The following is a 19,874-nucleotide window of genomic DNA, read 5'->3' as shown; positions in this document are numbered from 1 at the left end:
CGAGATGAAACTTCCAGCTGTGGAATCTGTGAGATGTGAGCTTTCAGTAGAGGAGTCGTTTGTTCGTGTTCATGCCGTGGGGTGGACACGGGGAGACATCATCTGTGTTTACATATGTTTTCGGACTTTGTGTAGCTGCTCTTTTAATTATTGTTGTCTGAACTGTGTGTGTTGGTGATAGAAATGGTTTTACTGAGATTCTGGACTTTCTGTGGATACCACACATGTTTATAGTTACATCTACAGACCTGACGCTACACCCAGAAACCAGATGTTAACCCTTAACTCCCGGTAGTGGAGGCTGCAGGTGCAGAGGTGAAGCTAAACAGTCAAGCTAAGAATGAAAGTTTAGAGAAATTATATCCAGAAACCTGGATAATGAAGCAGTGAAGGTGCATGGATGGAAGTTATTGTGCATATTGTGAATATTTCTCTCTCCTCACCATCTAGAAGCTGTGAGATTCTCATCCTGCTTTCTGTCTGTTCACCTGATGCTGATATTCATCACATATTGTTCCTTCTGTGTTTAGAAGGAAGCAGCTTCACAGCTTTAAATTCATCCTGCTGACTTTTTACCTTTTAGTTAGTAAATCCTGAACATTTCATCCTTCTTTCTCATAAATATTTGGTTTTATATATGAAGAAATATTTTAACTGTTGGTGTTTAAAGAGAAAACTGCTGCTAAACCTGTTTATGTGTTTAGTTCAGGTTTCTGCAGCCTTTCCAATCCAAAGAGACATTTTTCCCTCAGCCAGCTAAATAAAACTCCTTTAGAGACGCAGATGTTACCAGACTTTTCAAAAAGGAAACTTAATATATATTTTCATGAAGAGCCACCATAGGATGTTTGTTATTTTTAAAGAACCACATTTTTATTTCTGTTTTTAGGTTTTAAAATGAAGAAAAACATAAAACCTTTATAAAAAAAGAGGATAGACAGACTTTCTCACTTTCTGCTAAGGAATGTAGATATTTGTGGAAAATGATGTAAAAGAAAGGAAAAAAAAGTCCCTGGTTTCCAACCTAATGACAAGATAGATAGATTTAAAAAAATATTTTAGCCACGTATTTAGAGGCTTTGTAGAAGGTCCAGAGAGACACTTGCAGCTCCAGAGTTGCAGGTTGGAGACCCCTGATGTCGTGTTAGTAAACCAAAACTTACTGCATTTTCTTTTTATAGCTGTAGGCCTTTTTTTAAAGGAAAGAGACATTTTTCACGTAACGATGCGATTAATCGTGATTAAAAATTTTAATTGTTGCCCAGCACTATATGTATGTATGTATATACATATATGTATTTATTTATTTGTTTCTCTTTTTTTACATAGAGGGTTCATCCTGCCTTTATGTGGATGTACAGAATGCCATGGATATTTTTGTAAATAGTTCTCTATTGAAAATGGGTACAGTGTATTATTTTATTTGGATGATGTTTGGCCTTGTGAGGAAATGGTGTTCAATTTAACGTGCATAAATGTTAATTAAACAATTAGTACAAAATAAATAAATAAATAAAAAGGCTTAGGCTATATGACAGGGTTGTTTACGGGTTTTTATAGATATCAAATTCTAATATCACCCCAGCCTGAGCTTATAGGAATAGAGCTTGTGGAAATATTAAGCAGGCTGTTGGGTTTATGCAGGCTTAAGACCCAGAGTGGAAATCAAACTGTGATTGTTTGAGTGGTTCTGACCTCCTCATCAACATTTGTGCTTTTGGTGCCTTTGTGTAGCAGAGACTTGCCACTCTGCGGTGGGCAGAATCCCCACAGCTTCAGCCTTTTTAGACCCTCCTCAGAGCGCGCAGTGGGGTTGATGTTGACTGGGATGTGAGCAGGTAGATCCCAGGTGCCCTTAAATTCTGGGTACACATTGCCCCTCTGCAGCAAAACAGAACAAAACAAAAACAGAGAACAAAGAGAGTTTGGTCCAGATTAAAAAATTAGGGGGGGGGAAGTAAAATGTTCTCACCTTCACTTCTGGGAGAAGATGTCCTCTGTCATCTACAATGAAGGAGGTATGACCCCCCCGTGCAGCCGGTGTCTGCAAACACAGGGATTGACTGTTCAAATTTACAGAGGAAAACCACACAGTGTTAAATGTATAAACATTGCGCAAGTCTGGAGCTACACCTCTTTTCTTTATAACAGAAAATAGGTGCAGTGATTCATCAAAACGTGCAAACATAAATGGAATTACACAATATAACTTCTATACAAAGTTAAATCTGAAGGTATGAGGCTCAAGACTTCTGTAGGACAGGACTGCTGATACGACGTGTTCTACCTTTGTCTTGGAGGTGCTCGGCACACACCAGTTCTGCAGCCTTTTTGGTATGAATGTGTTCTCAAACTGAGGCAGAAAAAAAGCGGAGTTAAGTAAAAATTTAAAAGTTATAGAGATTTTAAGCTGCAAATTCTATGAGCTCAAATGATTGGGTTACCTGGTTTGAGGAGAAATTCGACGACATTTTCTCTTATCTTATACAAATACAGCTGTATCTGTAAGCTATCCCGTTTCTATAATATAATACCGTTTTGTGGTTTGTTTACTCGTCGCATAGCAACACAAACTGAGTCATTCAATATGTAAAATAATTATAATAAAAAAACACACAGAATATATAAATAAGTTTACTAAGATTGCCTCTTTTTCTTTAACATACTAGTCTTATAGAATACTTCAAAAATTAGCCTAACTCCCTTTAAACTAGTCGGGTTTTTTTATTTTAATAAAACTAAATTATAGCCGAAAGTTTTTTTTACCATAACAATTTTAACTTTTCCCCATACAATTCAAACATGAAATAAAAGAAAGAACACTTTTTTATATATAGATACAGTAGAACACAACTGACCGAGTTTCCCGTAAGCCAGTGTTTCTCAATCCTGGTCCTCAGGGACCACTGCCCTGCATGTTTTAGTTCTGTCCAACTCCAGTACACCTGATTCAGATTAATTGAACTGCTTGTCAAGTTCTTTGAAAGCCTGCTAACGAACCATTCATTTGAGTCATGTGTGTTAAAGATGGACATCTCTAAAACATGCAGGGCAGTGGTCCCAGAGGACCAGGATTGAGAAACACTGCCGTAAGCAGTATTTATTTAAATTTTTTAAACGAAATTATAAACCGGAAGTCCAAGTGTTTTTCTTCCGGTAGGAAATGTGCCTTTGAATGGATGTTAGCTAGCAGCTAACAAACCGAGGCGTGTAAAAATATGAAACTTAAATTAACGCATGGTGCATTTTTGTTCGCGTTTCTCGAGCCTGTCGCTGAATAACTTTGTTTTCCAGCTGAGTTGTGCTTAAATGGTCAGTTGTCTTCTCAGTTCTCGCGTATTGTCCTGTTCTACAGCCTACATGGAGGGTTCGTCGTTTCGGTTTTCTGCCCCCCAGGACGGAGCAGTAGGCCCGGCGGAAAGGAGGGATTCCGACACAGACCTCACCCGGGACACGAGAACTCATTTTCGTGTGTGTCGCTTTATAATGGAGACAGGTGGGGACTGGCAGGCAGGTGATGGGTGAAGTGTTTTTATTTCCTGCCAGCAGAAAGTGTAGATGACAAAAGTATAAGTTTTCATCATCTCGAGATTTTTGCCTAGTATATGATATTCCTCATGTTGGATGACCTTTACAGCAGCAGTTCTGTTGCGGGTTATTGATATGAACTTTTTGGCACATGATTCAAATTCATGGGTCATTAATTAGGGTCATTAGGCTTGAGCAGAGCTCCGCTTAATTACAGTCAGGTGGGCTGTAGCAGGGAAACATCTAAAGCCTGCTTCTGTGTATTTCACAGAAGTAGGTTCAGATTATGTTGAGGAGGTTAGGAGCTTATCTCCTAAACCATGATCATTCCAACAAGGGTCAAAGACTTTTTAAAAATGTTTATGAATGTGAAATGACGTTAAGAAGCCTGTAAGACCTGGGTGTTGCTTCCTCGTTGTTGCTCAGGAGTGAAGCTCGGTATGCGCTCGGTGCCCGTGGCCACAGCTTGTGTGTTGTATCACAGTTTCTTCCAACGTGCCAGCGTCCGTCAGTATGAGCCCTACCTGGTGGCCATGAGCTGCGTGTACCTGGCTGGAAAAGTGGAGGAGCAGCACATCAGGACCCGGGATATCATCAACGTTAGCCACAGGTAATGTGCATGATGACAGGTATTCAGTGTTTACTAAGAAAATATTTGTTTCTGTCACAGATCATTGACTAGTTTAATTAATAAGTCAACCGAGTTTTATTGTTCAGATTATTTTATTTTGCCAGCTCACAGATTGGAGCAGGGCTGGGTGATGGCCTACGACTGATATTCTGATATGTTTTTGGCTTTATCCAATACACGACATACATCCCCATGTTTTGAAATCTCCTTTAAATCACTGTGTAAAGGATGAATTCAACATTAGCAGCATAAAAAGACACCAGTAGGATTTAAGTGAAATTTATCTTCATTGTGATTTTTCACGTTCAACAACATTTATTTAGAACCAGGAACCTGCTCTCAAACAGTCAATAAACCCAGTGTTTCCCCAACAGCAACTCCCACCAACCCTAGTTTATTTTATTTCTTGTAAATATTCATTTAATATCTAATATATTTTTCATTTAATTATTTTATATAAAATATCTTATTTTATTATTTAGGTTATTTTAATTTAGCACCAGATCCCAACAGCAGTGATCTAAGGTCCTTTCCTCTAGAACAGCTTTATATTATGTCCTTTGTTATGAAAAGAAACAGCCTGGTTTTATTAGGGAAGGACCCTATTGTTGTTGAAATGTTTATTATTCTTCTAAGAGCCCAAATATGACCTCCTAAACACCCATGAAAAGTTGTGAAATTTGGCACACACGTCAAGCCTGGCGAAAATTCCGATATTCTAAGGTCCGCATACACTTCAATGCAAAATTGGCTCAACAGCGCCACCTAGACACCCAAAAAATCCCCAAATGAATGGGGTCCTGAACGTCTTTGTCAACGTAGGAAGACGAAACTCGACACACACGTGTAACACCCCGAGTCAAGCAAAAAGGCCAATCAAACACCTATTGCCATGGCAACGGGGCTCCCGCCATCTTGGCGTGTACGTCCATTTTTTGCACTTTACACACATCGTATTTGAACGAAATAGTCTGAGGGGATTCGTGCGAGTGACTCCAAACTTGGTAGGAAGCTTCCTGACAAGTTGGGGACCAAACGCTCCTCAAATCTTTCTAATAGGAAAAAGCGTGTAACCGTGACAACCAACGGAAAAAAGCCTTCTGGCCATGAAACACGGTTTGCTCATATCTCCATAGAAATACATGGGATCTGCACCAGAGTTGACAGCATTCATACCTGTTGGGTCCCTAACACATTACAACACCTGTTGCCATGGCAACATAGCTTGCTAGCATGTTAGGATGCTAGCAAATTAGCATGCTAGCGAAAAAGGCTAACTAGGTAAATAAACATTTCAGGTTCTCAGCTAGCCATGTTCCCAAATGGCTTAGCATGTTAGCACGTTAGCTAGCATGCTAGCATATTAGCATGCTAGCGAAAAATGCTAACTAGGTATATCAACATTTCACATTCTCAGCTACCCATATTACCGTATTACCTAGCATGTTAGCACGTTAGCTAACACGGGTGGCGGGGTCCAGGAGGCTCGGACCCGATGAATGTCTCTCGCGACTTTAATTTATCTTATTCATGTTGGTGTGTAATTACGTCACGTGTGTACCCACCAAGTGCACACAGGTGAGCTTTGCTCACACCTGCAGACAGAGTGCACGTTGGAAACTCACATCAACCACCTGGAAAACAGACAAACACCTGCTTTAAGATCAGCTCATTAAGAGGATGAGCAGCTGGAGGAAGAGCAGGAGGAGAAGCAAGCAGAAGATGAGCAGGTGGAGGAGCAGGTGAAGAAGCAGGAGGAGAAGCAAGCAGAAGATGAGCAGGTGGAGGAGGAACAGGTGGAGGAGCAGGTGAAGAAGCAGGAGGAGAAGCAAGCGGAAGATGAGCAGGCGAAGAGGAACAGGTGGAGGAGCAGGTGGAGGAGGAGGACAAACAGGTGGAGAAGCAGGAGGTTGAGAAGCAGGTGGAGGAGCAGGTGGTGGAGGAGCAGGTGGAGTAGCAGGTGGAGGAGAAGCAGCTTTGTGTCCATCGGGAAACACGCAGCTGAACGTCATTACTGGGTAAAACGTGCGTCCTGCTTTCAGCCTCCATCTCTTAGCGAGCGTAAACTAGCCTGTTAGCTAGCTGCAGCCTTCATCTCTTAGCGGGCGTAAACTAGCCTGTTAGCTAGCTGCAGCCTCCATCTCTTAGCGAGCGTAAACTAGCCTGCCAGCTAGCTGCAGCCTCGATCTCTTAGCGAGTGTAAACTAGCCTGTTAGCTAACTGCAGCCTCCATCTCTTAGCGGGCGTAAACTAGCCTGTTAGCTAGCTGCAGCCTCTATCTCTTAGCGGGTGTAAACTAGCCTGTTAGCTAGCTGCAGCCTCTATCTCTTAGCGGGCGTAAACTAGCCTGTTAGCTAGCTGCAGCCTCCATCTCCTAGCGGGCGTAAACTAGCCTGTTAGCTAGCTGCAGCCTCGATCTCTTAGCGAGCGTAAACTAGCCTGTTAGCTAGCTGCAGCCTCCATCTCTTAGCGGGCGTAAACTAGCCTGTTAGCTAGCTGCAGCCTCCATGCTTCGTTCCATCTCCCCTGAAACAACAACGTGTGCAGAAGAGTATTTTTGGATGGGGGGGCTGCCTGTCTGCTCTGAGAAAATCACATGTAGGCGCTATAAAGGTTGCCGTGTCAGTTTGTACTCCATGTCTGCGATATACTTTTTTATATGTCACACATAAAAATTCTCGGGATACATCGAATATCCGACATATCGCCCAGCGCTAGATCAGAGCCAGTCTTCCTCATTTCTCTCTTCCTCTGATGCAGCAGCAGATGCTGCAGAGCTGGTTGCTGTTTTCCACATCACACCTCTAGAAGGTCTGAGACATTGAAGAATCTCAGGTTTCTCAAAAAGTGGCTTGCTCTGTCCCTCCTTCTAGATTCTGCTGTCATTTCCAGTCCAGTCTGTTGTCCAGCTGAACTCCGAGCACCAGTATTCCTCCACCACCTCCACCTCTTCTCCCAAGATGTAAACAGAGCTTTGTTTACTGCTGCTGAAGTCAACAATCATCTCTTTTGTTTGTGTTCATGATGAGACGATTGTTTCCTCACCATCTCACAAACTGACTGAGCAGTTCTCTGTTCTCGTCTCCATCATTAGGCTCTTTCCGACTGTAGGAACCTTTTGCAGTTCCTATAACCTTTTCAGGAACCAGGCCGTTTTTTCGCGCATTCCGACATATAGGAACTAGGGACCAAAGCCCCCAGTTCCTAGAACCATTTTAGCTCCTGCTCCGAGGCAGGGTCTGAGCAGGGTTCTATAGGAACCCTCATGACGTAGGTGTTTGGTGACTGGTAGCTCCGCCCCTTGCCAGATTTCCTTATTTTGTGTCCCCACCACATTTAAAAAACACGGTTGCACGTACGGACAAAACAACAACAGAGCAAGCGATAAATGGACCGACGAGGAGGTCGAAGCTCTTCTGACCGTCTACGCCACAGAGGATTTTCAGAGAGGTTTTGAAGGTTCGCAGCAAAATATAAAAATATTCTTGACGATCAGCTCTCAGTCAGAGAACGCAGGATAACGCGAAGCAGCGCACGTAGAAAACTCACACAAGACTACAAATAAATTAAGAACCACGAAAACCGGAGTGGGACGAACCGAACAAACAGTAAATTGGACAGTTTGTATCACCAACATGTTTACTCGGTCAACGCCGCAGCAAATGACTCCTGCGTGCGGCAGGAAAAGCCAGTGTGATATGCAGCATATACACACATGTACATAGTTATTTTTGCTCTGCTGTATTCACTATAAAAAAATAAATGACTTTGTAAAGAGTCTGAAGTTTTCAGTTTGTGTCTGTTAGATGTGCTTTGGCCACATCTATAAAATATTAGCTAATAAAAATATTGAGTATTATTAACTTATCACATCTATAAAATATTAGCTAACAAAAATATTGAGTAGTTATTAACTTATCACAGCTATGAAATATTAAATAATCCATCTTTGGTCGCTACATTTTAAGTCTTATCCTGGGTGTAAATTACGTTAGTTTATTAACTTTATAATATGCTCCATATCACAGAACGAAGTTTGTCATGTTTAACCAAGATCTGACACAAATTACACACCTGTAAACATTTCACCACCCTTTTTATATTTTTACCTTCATCTACGCTAAGTCTGTGTGACTATGTCCTTATAATTCTAAACCATAAGTCAGTCACAACCAACCCTCCAGTGACGGATTACTCCTCCACCTTTCTACTGATGAGTCCATAAAACACACAAAGCTTAATAGCAGATGATGAGATCTTTATTTTACACATAACACACAAAAAAAAGAAAAAAAAATGAAATGATGCTTTTTCTATGGAACGTTTTCTCTTTAAATGTGTACATCATGTATACATGTATGTTCTGTCTGTCGAACTTCCAGAACATGATGCTTATTATGAAGAGGTGTGTTGTGATTAGCTGGAAGGCAGGAGGTGAAGCATCCAGGCTGTTCTCCATCTCCTTCAGTATCTGCAGCAGGTGGTTGTGTCCATCCTCTCCAGTGCAGCTTCAGGCGGCCACAGATGTATTGAAATGTCTCCCTGGACATACAGAAATTCTCTGTCCACTGCTCATCGGTAAAATTAAGAACAACCTTTTCCCACTAGTTATCAGCTTTGCTCCGGACCAGCCGGACGGTGAGGAGGTTCAATGAGCTGCAGCAACGTCTGAAACGCAGAACACGAGTTACAATAAACTCGCCGTCTGAAATATTTACTTATTGTAACACAGACAGTAGAAAACCGTCTGAAATATTTACTCATAAGACACGTATACAATCGGCGCATGTTTAATAAGTTAAACTTACACGTCGTCTCCTTTGTCTGCGGCGTATCTCCTGCCGCTGGATTCTTCATCTTCTGACTTTCAGGAGCCTTCCAGCCTCGACGTGAGACGCCTGGTTGTATCGTCCATCAGTAACATCTCCATCAAGCAGAGCATCAACACGACGATCTCTTCGTTCTCCATATTAGCTTGCCGTGTTGTTTTGTTTTTAGCGGGTTTTGTTTTGTTGTTATGTGGCGCTAAAGTCACACATCACTGTCTCAGACGTATGCGTCACATCGGTCCCGCTACCGCCCCCAACTCATGTGCGAATGCAACATGAAACAGTTCCCCTGGAGAAGGTAGTTCCTAGAACTAGGACAGTTATTAGAACTGCGTTCTTAGAACTTCTCTGTCTGAATGCGCCTATAGGTACTCCCCACAGCTGCAGAGTAATCAGTATTTCTGCAGATGGCCGGACTCAGAGTTGGACTGGAAGTCTGAGGTGGACAGCATGAAGAGAAGTGGTGAGAGTTCAGTTCCTTGTGGTGCTCCAGGTCTGCTGAGCACCATCTCAGACACACCAGCTTCCCACGAACTCCGGTCTATTTGTTAGCGAGTCATAATGGTGTTTTCGATTTGACTCGGAGCTCAGAAGTCAGATCTGTGAATGATGTCTCATCCCAGCTAAGAGCATTCTTGTTGAGAAAGTCACAAAACCCATATGTACGCCGCCAGGAAGCTTTGTTTTGCTCGCACTCTCTTTACAGACGTTTAATAAACCAGCATGTAGAAATTATCACAGAAGAATATGAAAGACATTGAAGGTAAACCATGACCTGGTGGCGGTGGAGGTTCCACCTGGAATTTATGGAGCTTTAAAGCACATGAGAAATCAGAATGTGATCCTCAGGGTGCTGCCTGATTGGTCCAGACAGGAGTGGGCTCTCTGAAGCAGGTAGATGATCTTCAACCCCGAGAACATTACAATAATCAAACTGGAATGGATCCTGAAAGGTGTTGACTCTCTTGTCGATGTGAGCAGTCGCTGCAGGACTTTCGTGGTGTGAGAAGTCTGGTTCAGATGGGTGAGATTTTTACAGTCCTGGAACAAGGCAGGATGTTTTCCAGACAGAATCCGACATAGCTGTTCTGAGCAGGTTTTCAGAGGTGTGAAAGGAAAGCTGTGACTCATGGAGGGGGTGTGGTCTGTTGGGCTGGAGGCAGGAGGTGAACTGAACCTACTGAAGAACATGTTCCTCATCAGCTCTGTCCAGACCTCCAGCAGTCTGAGCCACCCTTCAGCTGTTTTTCATTCCTGACCACACATCCCTCGCCTTGTTCTGCTCGAGCTGCTTTTTAAGAAATAAAACAAAGTTCCAGGTCATTAGTGTTTTAAAGGCTCCTAATCCATGTTTACTCAGAAATTCAGCTTTTTCGACCACTCTTATTTCAAAGTCCATCTACTAGCTTCTTCATGAACTTTCATTTGTGCCACACAAGTGGTTTACAGCCGTCTGTGCACCATGATATTCTAAAACCCTCTCACATTTAGCTACTGTTCACATACTGGTTAGATTTGTTGTTTCAGCTGTTTGTAACAAACAAAATCCTCAGGAGGAGTAACTGGAGACGATGGGCAGCTCACGCCATTCAACACACGGAAAAACGGATGCTTTGAATAACTTTGTATAGAGGCCACCTATTTGCTTACAGACAGAAACAGGTCTTGTTTCCTTTCTAGCTAAAAGCAACCTGGAATATTAAGAAAGATGCTGGGGAAAATGTGTACAATGTGCAGGGAGTGTGACAGTAAAGTGACAGCAGGTGAAATGCCAGTGATGACGTAATGGTTGGAGAAAAGCACGATGATGGCCAGCAGCAGATGAAACTGACTGATACTGACTGCAGTGGCTGAGCCGGCCACGAGTGTGATGAGGGTGTGGTTATGGTCCAGAGAGGAGGCGGGTTCAGCATCCGGACAGCTCCTCGGCAGTCTGGGTCGATATCTTTTCCCAGAAGGGAAGAGGCTAAAGAGGGAGTGCTGGGGGTCACCAGCGATGCTGAAGGCTCCGCGGGGGTGGAAATGAAGCACTGGTAATCTTACTGGCTGCTTTCACCATGTCCTGCAGCTTTTCCTCTCTCTTCAAATATTTTTATTGTGAAGCACAAATAAAGTTACATGTTGTCTCATGGACTGCCATGGCTTCAATTTTATACAAGCACAAAAAACAATATATAAAACATAACAGAACACAAAGGTAAAAGGCCAAAAACACAAAAAAAAGGGTAACAAAATACCTTCCCATCCCATGTCCTCCCCTCATCCCCAAGGGTGCTAACTCGTAATGCAGCCTAAAGGATCATGACTACATGGTGCTGTTTAGGGCTGGGCAATTAATCGAATTTTAATCGCAATTACGATCTGGGTTTTCAACGATCATAAAAATGAAATAGTCCGATTATTTTTTGTCCTTCGATTTGTGCTGTTTTCAAATCGAGCGCAGCTGTCATTGCAGCGCTTTGCTGCAGACTCCTCCCTTCTGCAGACTCCTCCCACTGCTGTAGACTCCTCCCTTCTGCAGACTCCTCCCACTGCTGTAGACTCCTCCCTTCTGCAGATTCCTCCCACTGCTGTAGACTCCTCCCACTGCTGCAGACTCCTCCCACAGCCCCGACCGCTTTAGTTTTATTCAGTTTTATTATGCAGACAACAGGACACACGGGAGGCGGCGTCGCTCCTTCTCCATCATTTTCTATGTAAACATTCACGAGGAAGCGAAAATCGCTGCCCTCCTCCAGCCAAGCGACAGGTGACAGTCGTGCATGTAAAATGTTGCGTTCGTGCACGCAGACGTGCACACAGGGGCTTGCAACGCAACACAAAAAAATAGAAAAATGTTCAATTTTTGTGAGTCGCAACTAAATAATCCACCAGCTCCCAGAGTCACAGAGAGACAAACGTTTCAAACAAACAGAACTTTTTTCTCAATTAACACAGTGAACAATCCGGGATTTAAGAAACTCATCAACACTTTGGACAAACGGCATCACTGCCATCTCAACACCATGTTAGTGGACTGTCTCTTTCTTCCCTGTATGATGAGTGTAGTGAGGGTGTGTGAAAGACGTGGTGGTGACAGTCCGATGTTTCGGCACCACTACAGACCTGTGGTAAAGCCGCACCAGAGCCGTATAGAAATGTCGTGCTACGTTTTATTGACGCGGATTTCAACGTGAAAACGAAACATCTCCAGACTATTTTTTTCCAGATCACACCAGGCGGAACATAGCTGCTGGTCTGAGACAAACAATAGCTATGATGACCTGGTAGAAAGAAACTAGTCTGTATTACCACAGTAAACACTTCAAATGCCCCCCCCCCCAACCTCTTATCTATAATCGTGTTAAATAATCGAGATCTCAATTTCAATCAAAATAATCGTGATGATCATTTTTCCCATAATCGAGCAGCCCTAGTGCTGTTCATCGGTCCACAGTTTCCAGATATGACATCAGCGGTTTCCATATTCATTCAAAGTCCTCCCATTTGTCATTTAGAGTGTAGCGGATCCTTTCAAGGTGAAGAGTATCTGTCAGTACTGATATCCATGCTTTTAAAGAGGGCACATCCTTCCCCTTCCATAGGAGTAGAATCAGTCTCTTTGCACACATTCGACAGGCCTGCGACAGGAGACAGGCCTGCGTGGTTTTAAGTTTTTGAGACTGTTCGGACAAACCAATAATAATCAAAACAGGGTCAGGGTCCAGCTGTACATTGAAAAGGTTTGAAAAAAGTAAAAACGCTGATGACCAAAACTCGTACAACTTAATACACATTACAAAGCTATGGAGCAATCCTGCAGCTTTTCCGCCACTTCTGAATTATTTCTGTTCGTGTTTTTCTTTCAAGCAGCCAGATTTTCTCTCAGTGGTCCTCAGCAGTAGTTCTCCAGATTTTCTAAAGGACTTTTGGAAGTTTTTCTTTGGACATGAACTAATTTCCAGCCCAGTCCTTTTACATGAAATGTGTTTTTCTGTTTATTTTTCCACTGAACGCTGAGTCATTCAAGCATTAAGAAAGGCTCCAAACCCAAAGCACGAGCCTTGCACCGCTGGTTGCTAAGACTCATCATTTAGTCGCTTTTCTTTAGTTTCAGCTATGAAAAAAGCCAAAGAGAACACAGTTTAACAGACAAAATTAGGAGACATGTTAGGAGTGATGTTTAATACACACTTTTTTCTTTCTTTTGTTGTGTGTGTGTTGTGTGTTACTTTGTTTCCCCTCCCATCTCAGGTGCAAATGTAGACATAAATGGGAAATGAGGCAAAACTTATGACGTGTAAAATAAAAAATGTTTTTAATGTCTTTAACCAACAAGAAAGTCTCCACTGTTGAAAGAGGAAGGACCAGTAAGGACTGGAATGGGACGGACATACAGGGACGGGAATGAGAAGCTGGACTATAAGTAATCAGTTGTATCACATGTTATAAAACCTAATAAAAGAAAAGATTATATATTTAAAAAAGAAACTAGGAATGAGGAGTACTTCTCTAAGAGGAATCGGACTCGGACCATCTTCTCCAAACTCTGTTTTTGCCTCATTCACAGTATTTCCATTTATTTCCATGTCCCTGTTTCCGGAAGATGCTGCATCCTCTCTAGGCGTCACCCCCCCCCCCCTGTGTTCGCTGCTTGCAGGTACTTCAACAAAGGCAGCGCTCCTCTGGAATGTGACAAGGAGTTCTGGGACCTCAGGGACAGTGTGGTGCAGTGTGAGCTCCTCATCCTCCGACAGCTCAACTTCCTCGTCTCCTTTCAACATCCTCACAAGGTAGGAGTGTGTGTGCGTGTGCACATCTGTGTATCCTGTCCATCCCGTTTAGTGTTCAGCCTTCTTGTCTGTGTCTGTTACTGTCTGATGTCGCAGTGTGTTTGTGTTTACAATCGGGATGCGTTTTCAAATTTCCCCTCCCGACACCTTCTATATTTAGTCTTTCTTTCCATTTATTAATTAAAACTCACTGAAATTTTAAGTCACTTGAGTTTAATTTCTCTTTATAACTGAATATCTGCAACTAGCTGATCAGGCTTCACACACGAGTGCTTTCAGAAAGCAGTACTGTACTTGTTCTGGTTCCACGTCTCTTTTTTTCTCTGCAGTATTTACTCCACTATCTGCTCTCTGTGAGGTCGCTTGTAAATCGCCACGCTTGGTCTCGAACCCCTGTGGCCGAGACTTCCTGGGCGCTGCTCAGAGACTGCTACCACGGAGCCATGTGCATTCGACACACACCGCAACACATTGCCATAGCAACCCTGTACCTGGCCCTGAACAGCTATGGTGTGGAGCTGCCTGTCGGCGAGAGAGAGTGGTGGCAGGTGAGTAATATTATTTATATATAAAATATATAAATAAATATTATTTCTGTCAGCTGAGTGTCAGGTAAAATGTAAGTAGATGAAAGCTGTTAAACCTACATATAAGCATGTATAAGGAGTCAGTTGATCACCGTAAACTGTGATATTTCAGTCACTGAGGCGCACAGATTTGTGTCCACTGAAGGCATCAATCGATGTGAAAACAGTTAAAATGTCAGGCAGCTGGAACCCAGTCGGAGTGCAAATGAACTGCAGTGTAAGCTGATGTGTTGAGGCAGTTAAACTGTCAGAGGGAGAGCAGGCGTGCTTTCAGAAAGCTCGCTGACGAGGCTGCAGCCAATCAGTGGTTTTCTGTACGTGTCAACAGCAGCGAGGCTAAACACCACCAGGTTTTAGCTTCAAATATGATGTGGACAGGATGAGAAAGTGAGCTGGTGTTAGCCTGTGAGCGCTCTGCTGATGAAAACTGTAAAATTAGCCTCTGCATCCCACTTTGTAGTGGTCTCATGTTGCAAGCAACACGTTACTACCTGAGACCATTCTCACTATTAGGGTCTTCATTAGTGCTGGGCGGTATACCGGTTTGCACCGAAAACCGGTTTTTATTTTTGTTATGATATGAATTTTTCATATACCGGCAACACCGGTTTAAATAGCCTAAATATGTCCGGAACGCAGCGCGGTGGTACATTGTTTCACAGGGGACGTATTTCGTTGCTGCGCAGCTAAACACACATGGAACAGGGCGCAAGTAGCTGTGACGTTGTTGAGCGTGATGAAAATGAACAGGGGAGCCTCTGAACCAGAAGTTGAAGAAGATGACCCAGAAGAACTTTTGCTGAAAAAAGGAGCTGTGTCTATTGTCTGGAGGTACTTCGGGTTTAAAAGGTCGGACGTGAACCAGACCACAATTTACTGCAAGTGCTGTCAAGCTAAAGTTGTCGCTGGAGGTGGTAACACGAGCAATTTGCTGCATCACCTTAGCCGTAAACATGCTTTGGAGTAGGAGGAGTGCATTAAACTAAAAGCAGCGTCTTCCATACCATCAGGTAAAAGTGATGCTAGAGGACAGGCGAGTCAGACGTCACTTTTGGAAGCGTTTGCTAAAGCTATGCCATACGACAGAAAAACCAAGCAGTGGATAGAGATAACGAACTCCGTAACAATTCATATTGCTAAAGACATGGTTCCTATTAGCACAGTTGAAAGAGATGGATTTAGGGCTATGATAAAGACGCTTGATTCCAGATATGACATCCCAAGTCGGAAATACTTCAGTGAAATAGCGATCCCCAAGTTGTACCAGGAACACAGAGGGATGATACAAACTGAGGTGGCAACAGCCACAATTATATGATTAACACAGTATGCACAAGGGAAAAAAACGTCAAATACTGTGAAACCGACATGATTTTTAAAAATACCGTGATATAGAAATTTGGTCATACCGCCCAGCACTAGTCTTCATGTGACGTAGTGCTGCCTTCACACAGTCTCTGTGGGGATCAGCCGATGCATCATTGTCACCAGAAGTTCAGTTCATCTGCATCTTTAAAAGAAAAGTCAGCTCAGGACACGATGTAGGAAAATGATCCCATTCAGTTCAGATGATTCCTGCAGAAGGGTCAGGGGCGACAGTAGACAGGAAAAACTGCCCTGACACTGCTTTTAAAAGTATTAGCATATTTGTTTCCTACTCATAAATAAGAATTACAGAAATGATGGAAAGGTGATGATGCTTCCTCACCCTCCTGCAAGTCTCAGGAACTAAAACAGAACATGCTGTTTGACTTTCCCAGGCCTCAACAAAGCAGGTTTAAACCAGCTACCTGGCTGACTCATCAAAAGCCAGACTGCTGGAGTACTGAGCAGATGAAAACGTCTAAAGTCAAACGGTAAAGTTTGGACTTCAAACATCCAGACTGACTTACAGTGTGTGCAGAATTATTAGGCAAATGAGTATTTTGACCACATCATCCTCTTTATGCATGTTGTTCTACTCCAACCGGTACAGGCTTGAAAGCCTACTACCAGTTAAGCATATCAGGTGATGTGCATCTCTGTAATGAGAAGGGGTGTGGTCTAATGACATCAACACCCTATATCAGGTGTGCATAATTATTAGGCAACTTCCATTCCTTTGGCAAAATGGGTCAGAAGAGAGATTTGACGGACTCTGAAAAGTCAAAAATAGTGAGATGTCTTGCAGAGGGATGCAGCACTCTTAAAATTGCCAAGCTTTTGAGGCGTGATCATCGAACAATCAAGCTTTTCATTCAAAATACTCAACAGGGTCGCAAGAAGCGTGTTGAAAAAACAAGGCGCAAAATAACTGCCCATGAACTGAGGAAAATCAAACGTGAAGCTGCCAAGATGCCATTGGCCACCAGTTCTGTCATATTTCAGAGCTGCAACATCACTGGAGTGCCAAGAAGCACAAGGTGTGCAATACTCAGGGACATGGCCAAGGTAAGGAAGGCTGAAAAACGACCACCACTGAACAAGACACACAAGATAAAACGTCAAGACTGGGCCAAGAAATATCATAAGACTGATTTTTCTAAGGTTTTATGGACTGATGAAATGAGAGTGAGTCTTGATGGGCCAGATGGATGGGCCCGTGGCTGGATCAGTACAGGGCAGAGAGCTCCACTCCGACTCAGATGCCAGCAAGGTGGAGGTGGGATACTGGTATGGGCTGGTATCATCAAAGATGAGCTTGTGGGACCTTTTCGGGTTGAGGATGGAGTCAAGCTCAACTCCCAGTCCTACTGCCAGTTTCTGGAAGACACCTTCTTCAAGCAGTGGTACAGGAAGAAGTCAGCATCGTTCAAGAAAAACATGATTTTCATGCAGGACAATGCTCCATCACACGCATCCAAGTACTCCACTGCGTGGCTGGCCAGAAAAGGTCTAAAAGAAGAAAAAATAATCACATGGCCTCCTTGTTCACCTGATCTTAACCCCATAGAGAACCTGTGGTCCCTCATCAAATGTGAGATCTACAGGGAGGGAAAACAGTACACCTCTCTGAACAGGGTCTGGGAGGCTGTGGTTGCTGCTGCATGCAATGTTGATCGTGAACAGATCAAGACACTGACAGAATCTATGGATGGCAGGCTTTTGAGTGTCCTCGCAAAGAAAGGTGGTTATCTTGGTCACTGATTTGTTTTTGTTTTGTTTTTGAAAGCCAGAAATGTATATTTGTAAATTTTGAGTTGTTATATCGGTTTCCCTGGTGAAAATAAATAAGTGAAATGGGTTTATATTTGGTTTTTGTTAAGTTGCCTAATAATTATGCACAGTAATAGTCACCTGCACACACAGATATCCTCCTAAGATACTAAAACTAAAAAAGCCCCACGCCAACTTTCAAAAATATCCAGCTTTGATATTTATGAGTCTTTTGTGTTCATTGTGAACATAGTTGTTGTTCTATAATAAAATTAATCCTCAAAAATACAACTTGCCTAATATTTCTGCACACCCTGTATATGTGCACATGGATGCTGTTACTCCTCTGCTTCATTCTGACCACCAAACCCGACTCCTACAGAAAGTCTTTACAGAGAAGCTACAAGCTGATTCTGCCCTTTTTAGCAGCTCGATGCAGTCCCTAGAGCTGGCTGGACATTCTGTACGTAGTTCGTCCTAACACTGACAAATCAGTCTGAGAGATGTTTTATGTGTGAGTTACAGACATTTGCTGGTCCAAAATAACTCAAAGCTTTCTCACAGTATTGCTGGAGGCCAAGATAATGCCAAAGTAATTACATGACAAGACTAGACTAGACGCTCAGGTCCAAAGTCAACAAGCCAGTCTGAATGTGAAAACTCATCAAACCTCCATGTTCACTAAAGAAGCACCAGTCAGTTTCACCTGGTTTCACCTCCTCTGGTCGTCTGTAGTCTCACACAGAAACGGCTAACTCTCGTTTCAGCCTGGATTCACTTGTTTTATAAGTGAATCCAGGTAAGGAGTTTTTAAACGAAGTTTGGTACGTTAACATGTTTCTATGTGCTTTCTTTATCTAGTGGGACCGCTTGGCCAGGTCAAGTTTGAAAAAAGTTTTTTTTTTTTTTTTTTTTTTTTTTACATTTTATAAAGGTAAAAAAAAAAAACTGTATTATTATTAAAAGTATTATCTGGTTTGTAGTGTTTCAGCCCTGGAGAGCATAATAGAATAGAATAGAAATACTTTATTAATCCCTTTGGAGAGTCCTCAGGGAAATTTTGGTACCAGCAGCAATACAACACCAACAGTAAAGCAGGACAAGCACAAGACACAATATATACAGGTACAAAGCAAATAGAGGCAATAAGGTGCAAAACCTGTGAAGCAGTGTGTAGATGTCTTCTGTCTGTTAAGGTCAGGTGTGTTTGTGTTTAGGTGCTGTGTGAGGATGTAACCAGAGCAGACATCGACGCCGTCATCTCGGACCTTCTCCAGCTCTACGACATGGAGGCCAAGTGTCTATGAGGCGCACGCCTGCAAAGCCATGTGAAAGGTTGTGTTTGTGTCTGTGCGGCACAAACGTGTGTGCGCAGTTCTGCACGGTGGAGCATCAGGATTCACGTGCATCTGGGATGAGTGTGTTGGTGATGGAGAGCTTTGTGATTCCTCGTCTGATCCATAGTGTTCAGAGAAACATTGCTGCAGTGCCATTTCTGGCCACATGGGGGAGACATTTTTCACGTTTTTGGACTCAACCTTTCCTGAGATTGATGTGCTCCAGATTTTTCTTTCTCTCCCATCTCATCCACACATGCACATGGCAACAGTCTCATCCACGCAGGATGTGGTTTTAACTACAAACTCATCAACCAGTTTCATGTTTAGCTGCAAATACCAGTACTACTGGAGCTGCGTTAGTCATGCCCACTCCGCCAGACTAACCTTAACAGTATTAAGGATAAATATTAGGAAAACATTTTATACTTGACACTCTAAGTTAATCCTGACAGATTTTATTTTATGTGATATTATATTCACATTTGAACTGCACTGATTAGCTGATAAGCTTGTTCAGCTGTAGTCCCAGTGTTATTGTCAGATATTTGCCAACTGAAGCACCTGTTGTTTTATTAGATCTTTTGTGTTCTGCATCACCACCATTTAAAGAGAGTTGTGGTTTAAATGCAGTTTTATTAAACTTTTATTCCGCAGTGGTAATCGTGTCGGCGTGTGATCTTTCTGATGAGTCTTTTCTCCACGTTGGATCGTTTTACTACTGTTTACTATCGGGGAATTTAACAAAAACTCAAGAATGACTCGATATGGATGTAGTCTGTGTGTTGGAGCTGGATGTGCATCTCCTGGCAAAAACAAAACAAAAACCCAGCAGGATTAGCCCTCTAGGACGAGGATGTCCTTTCAGCTGACAACAAGTTCAACGGCTGAGCAATCTGACTTCACGAAGCACGTCTTACTAAAAAATAAAATCTATTTCAATTCATTATCTTTCCAGAACATATAGATGAGCATAATAATGAATCATCTTGTAATTTACATTTCTGAAACGTACTTGCATAAGTCTGAATCGGTCAACCGCTCGCATCAGTAAG

The 19,874-nt window shown here is 42.7% G+C and overlaps 2 protein-coding genes across 2 annotated transcripts in view; one reads left to right on the top strand and one right to left on the bottom strand.

Moving 5' to 3' along the window:
• Positions 1-2,613, bottom strand: part of cfap126 (cilia and flagella associated protein 126) — a 6,050-nt gene extending 3,437 nt beyond the window's left edge. The window contains exons 1-4 of the mRNA XM_042004235.1: positions 2,445-2,613; positions 2,288-2,353; positions 1,973-2,044; positions 1,696-1,881 (exon numbers count right to left, since the gene is read on the bottom strand). Of these exons, the coding sequence (XP_041860169.1) occupies positions 1,696-1,881; positions 1,973-2,044; positions 2,288-2,353; positions 2,445-2,471 (351 nt within the window). The 5' untranslated portion in view covers positions 2,472-2,613. The remainder of the gene's footprint in view (positions 1-1,695; positions 1,882-1,972; positions 2,045-2,287; positions 2,354-2,444) is intronic.
• Positions 2,614-3,147: 534 nt separating this feature from the next.
• On the top strand, positions 3,148-19,482 carry ccnq (cyclin Q). The gene is made up of 5 exons (XM_042004466.1): positions 3,148-3,496; positions 3,955-4,138; positions 13,628-13,760; positions 14,090-14,308; positions 18,700-19,482. The coding sequence occupies exons 1-5, from the start codon at positions 3,310-3,312 to the stop codon at positions 18,787-18,789; spliced, it is 813 nt and encodes a 270-aa protein (XP_041860400.1). The 5' UTR covers positions 3,148-3,309; the 3' UTR covers positions 18,790-19,482.
• The last annotated feature ends 392 nt before the right edge of the window (positions 19,483-19,874 follow it).

This window comes from Melanotaenia boesemani, chromosome 13 (genome assembly GCF_017639745.1).
Source record: "Melanotaenia boesemani isolate fMelBoe1 chromosome 13, fMelBoe1.pri, whole genome shotgun sequence".
Taxonomy (NCBI): Eukaryota; Metazoa; Chordata; class Actinopteri; order Atheriniformes; family Melanotaeniidae; genus Melanotaenia; species Melanotaenia boesemani.
Note: the sequence above shows the minus strand (reverse complement) of the source record. Positions and strands in the feature narration are given on the sequence as shown.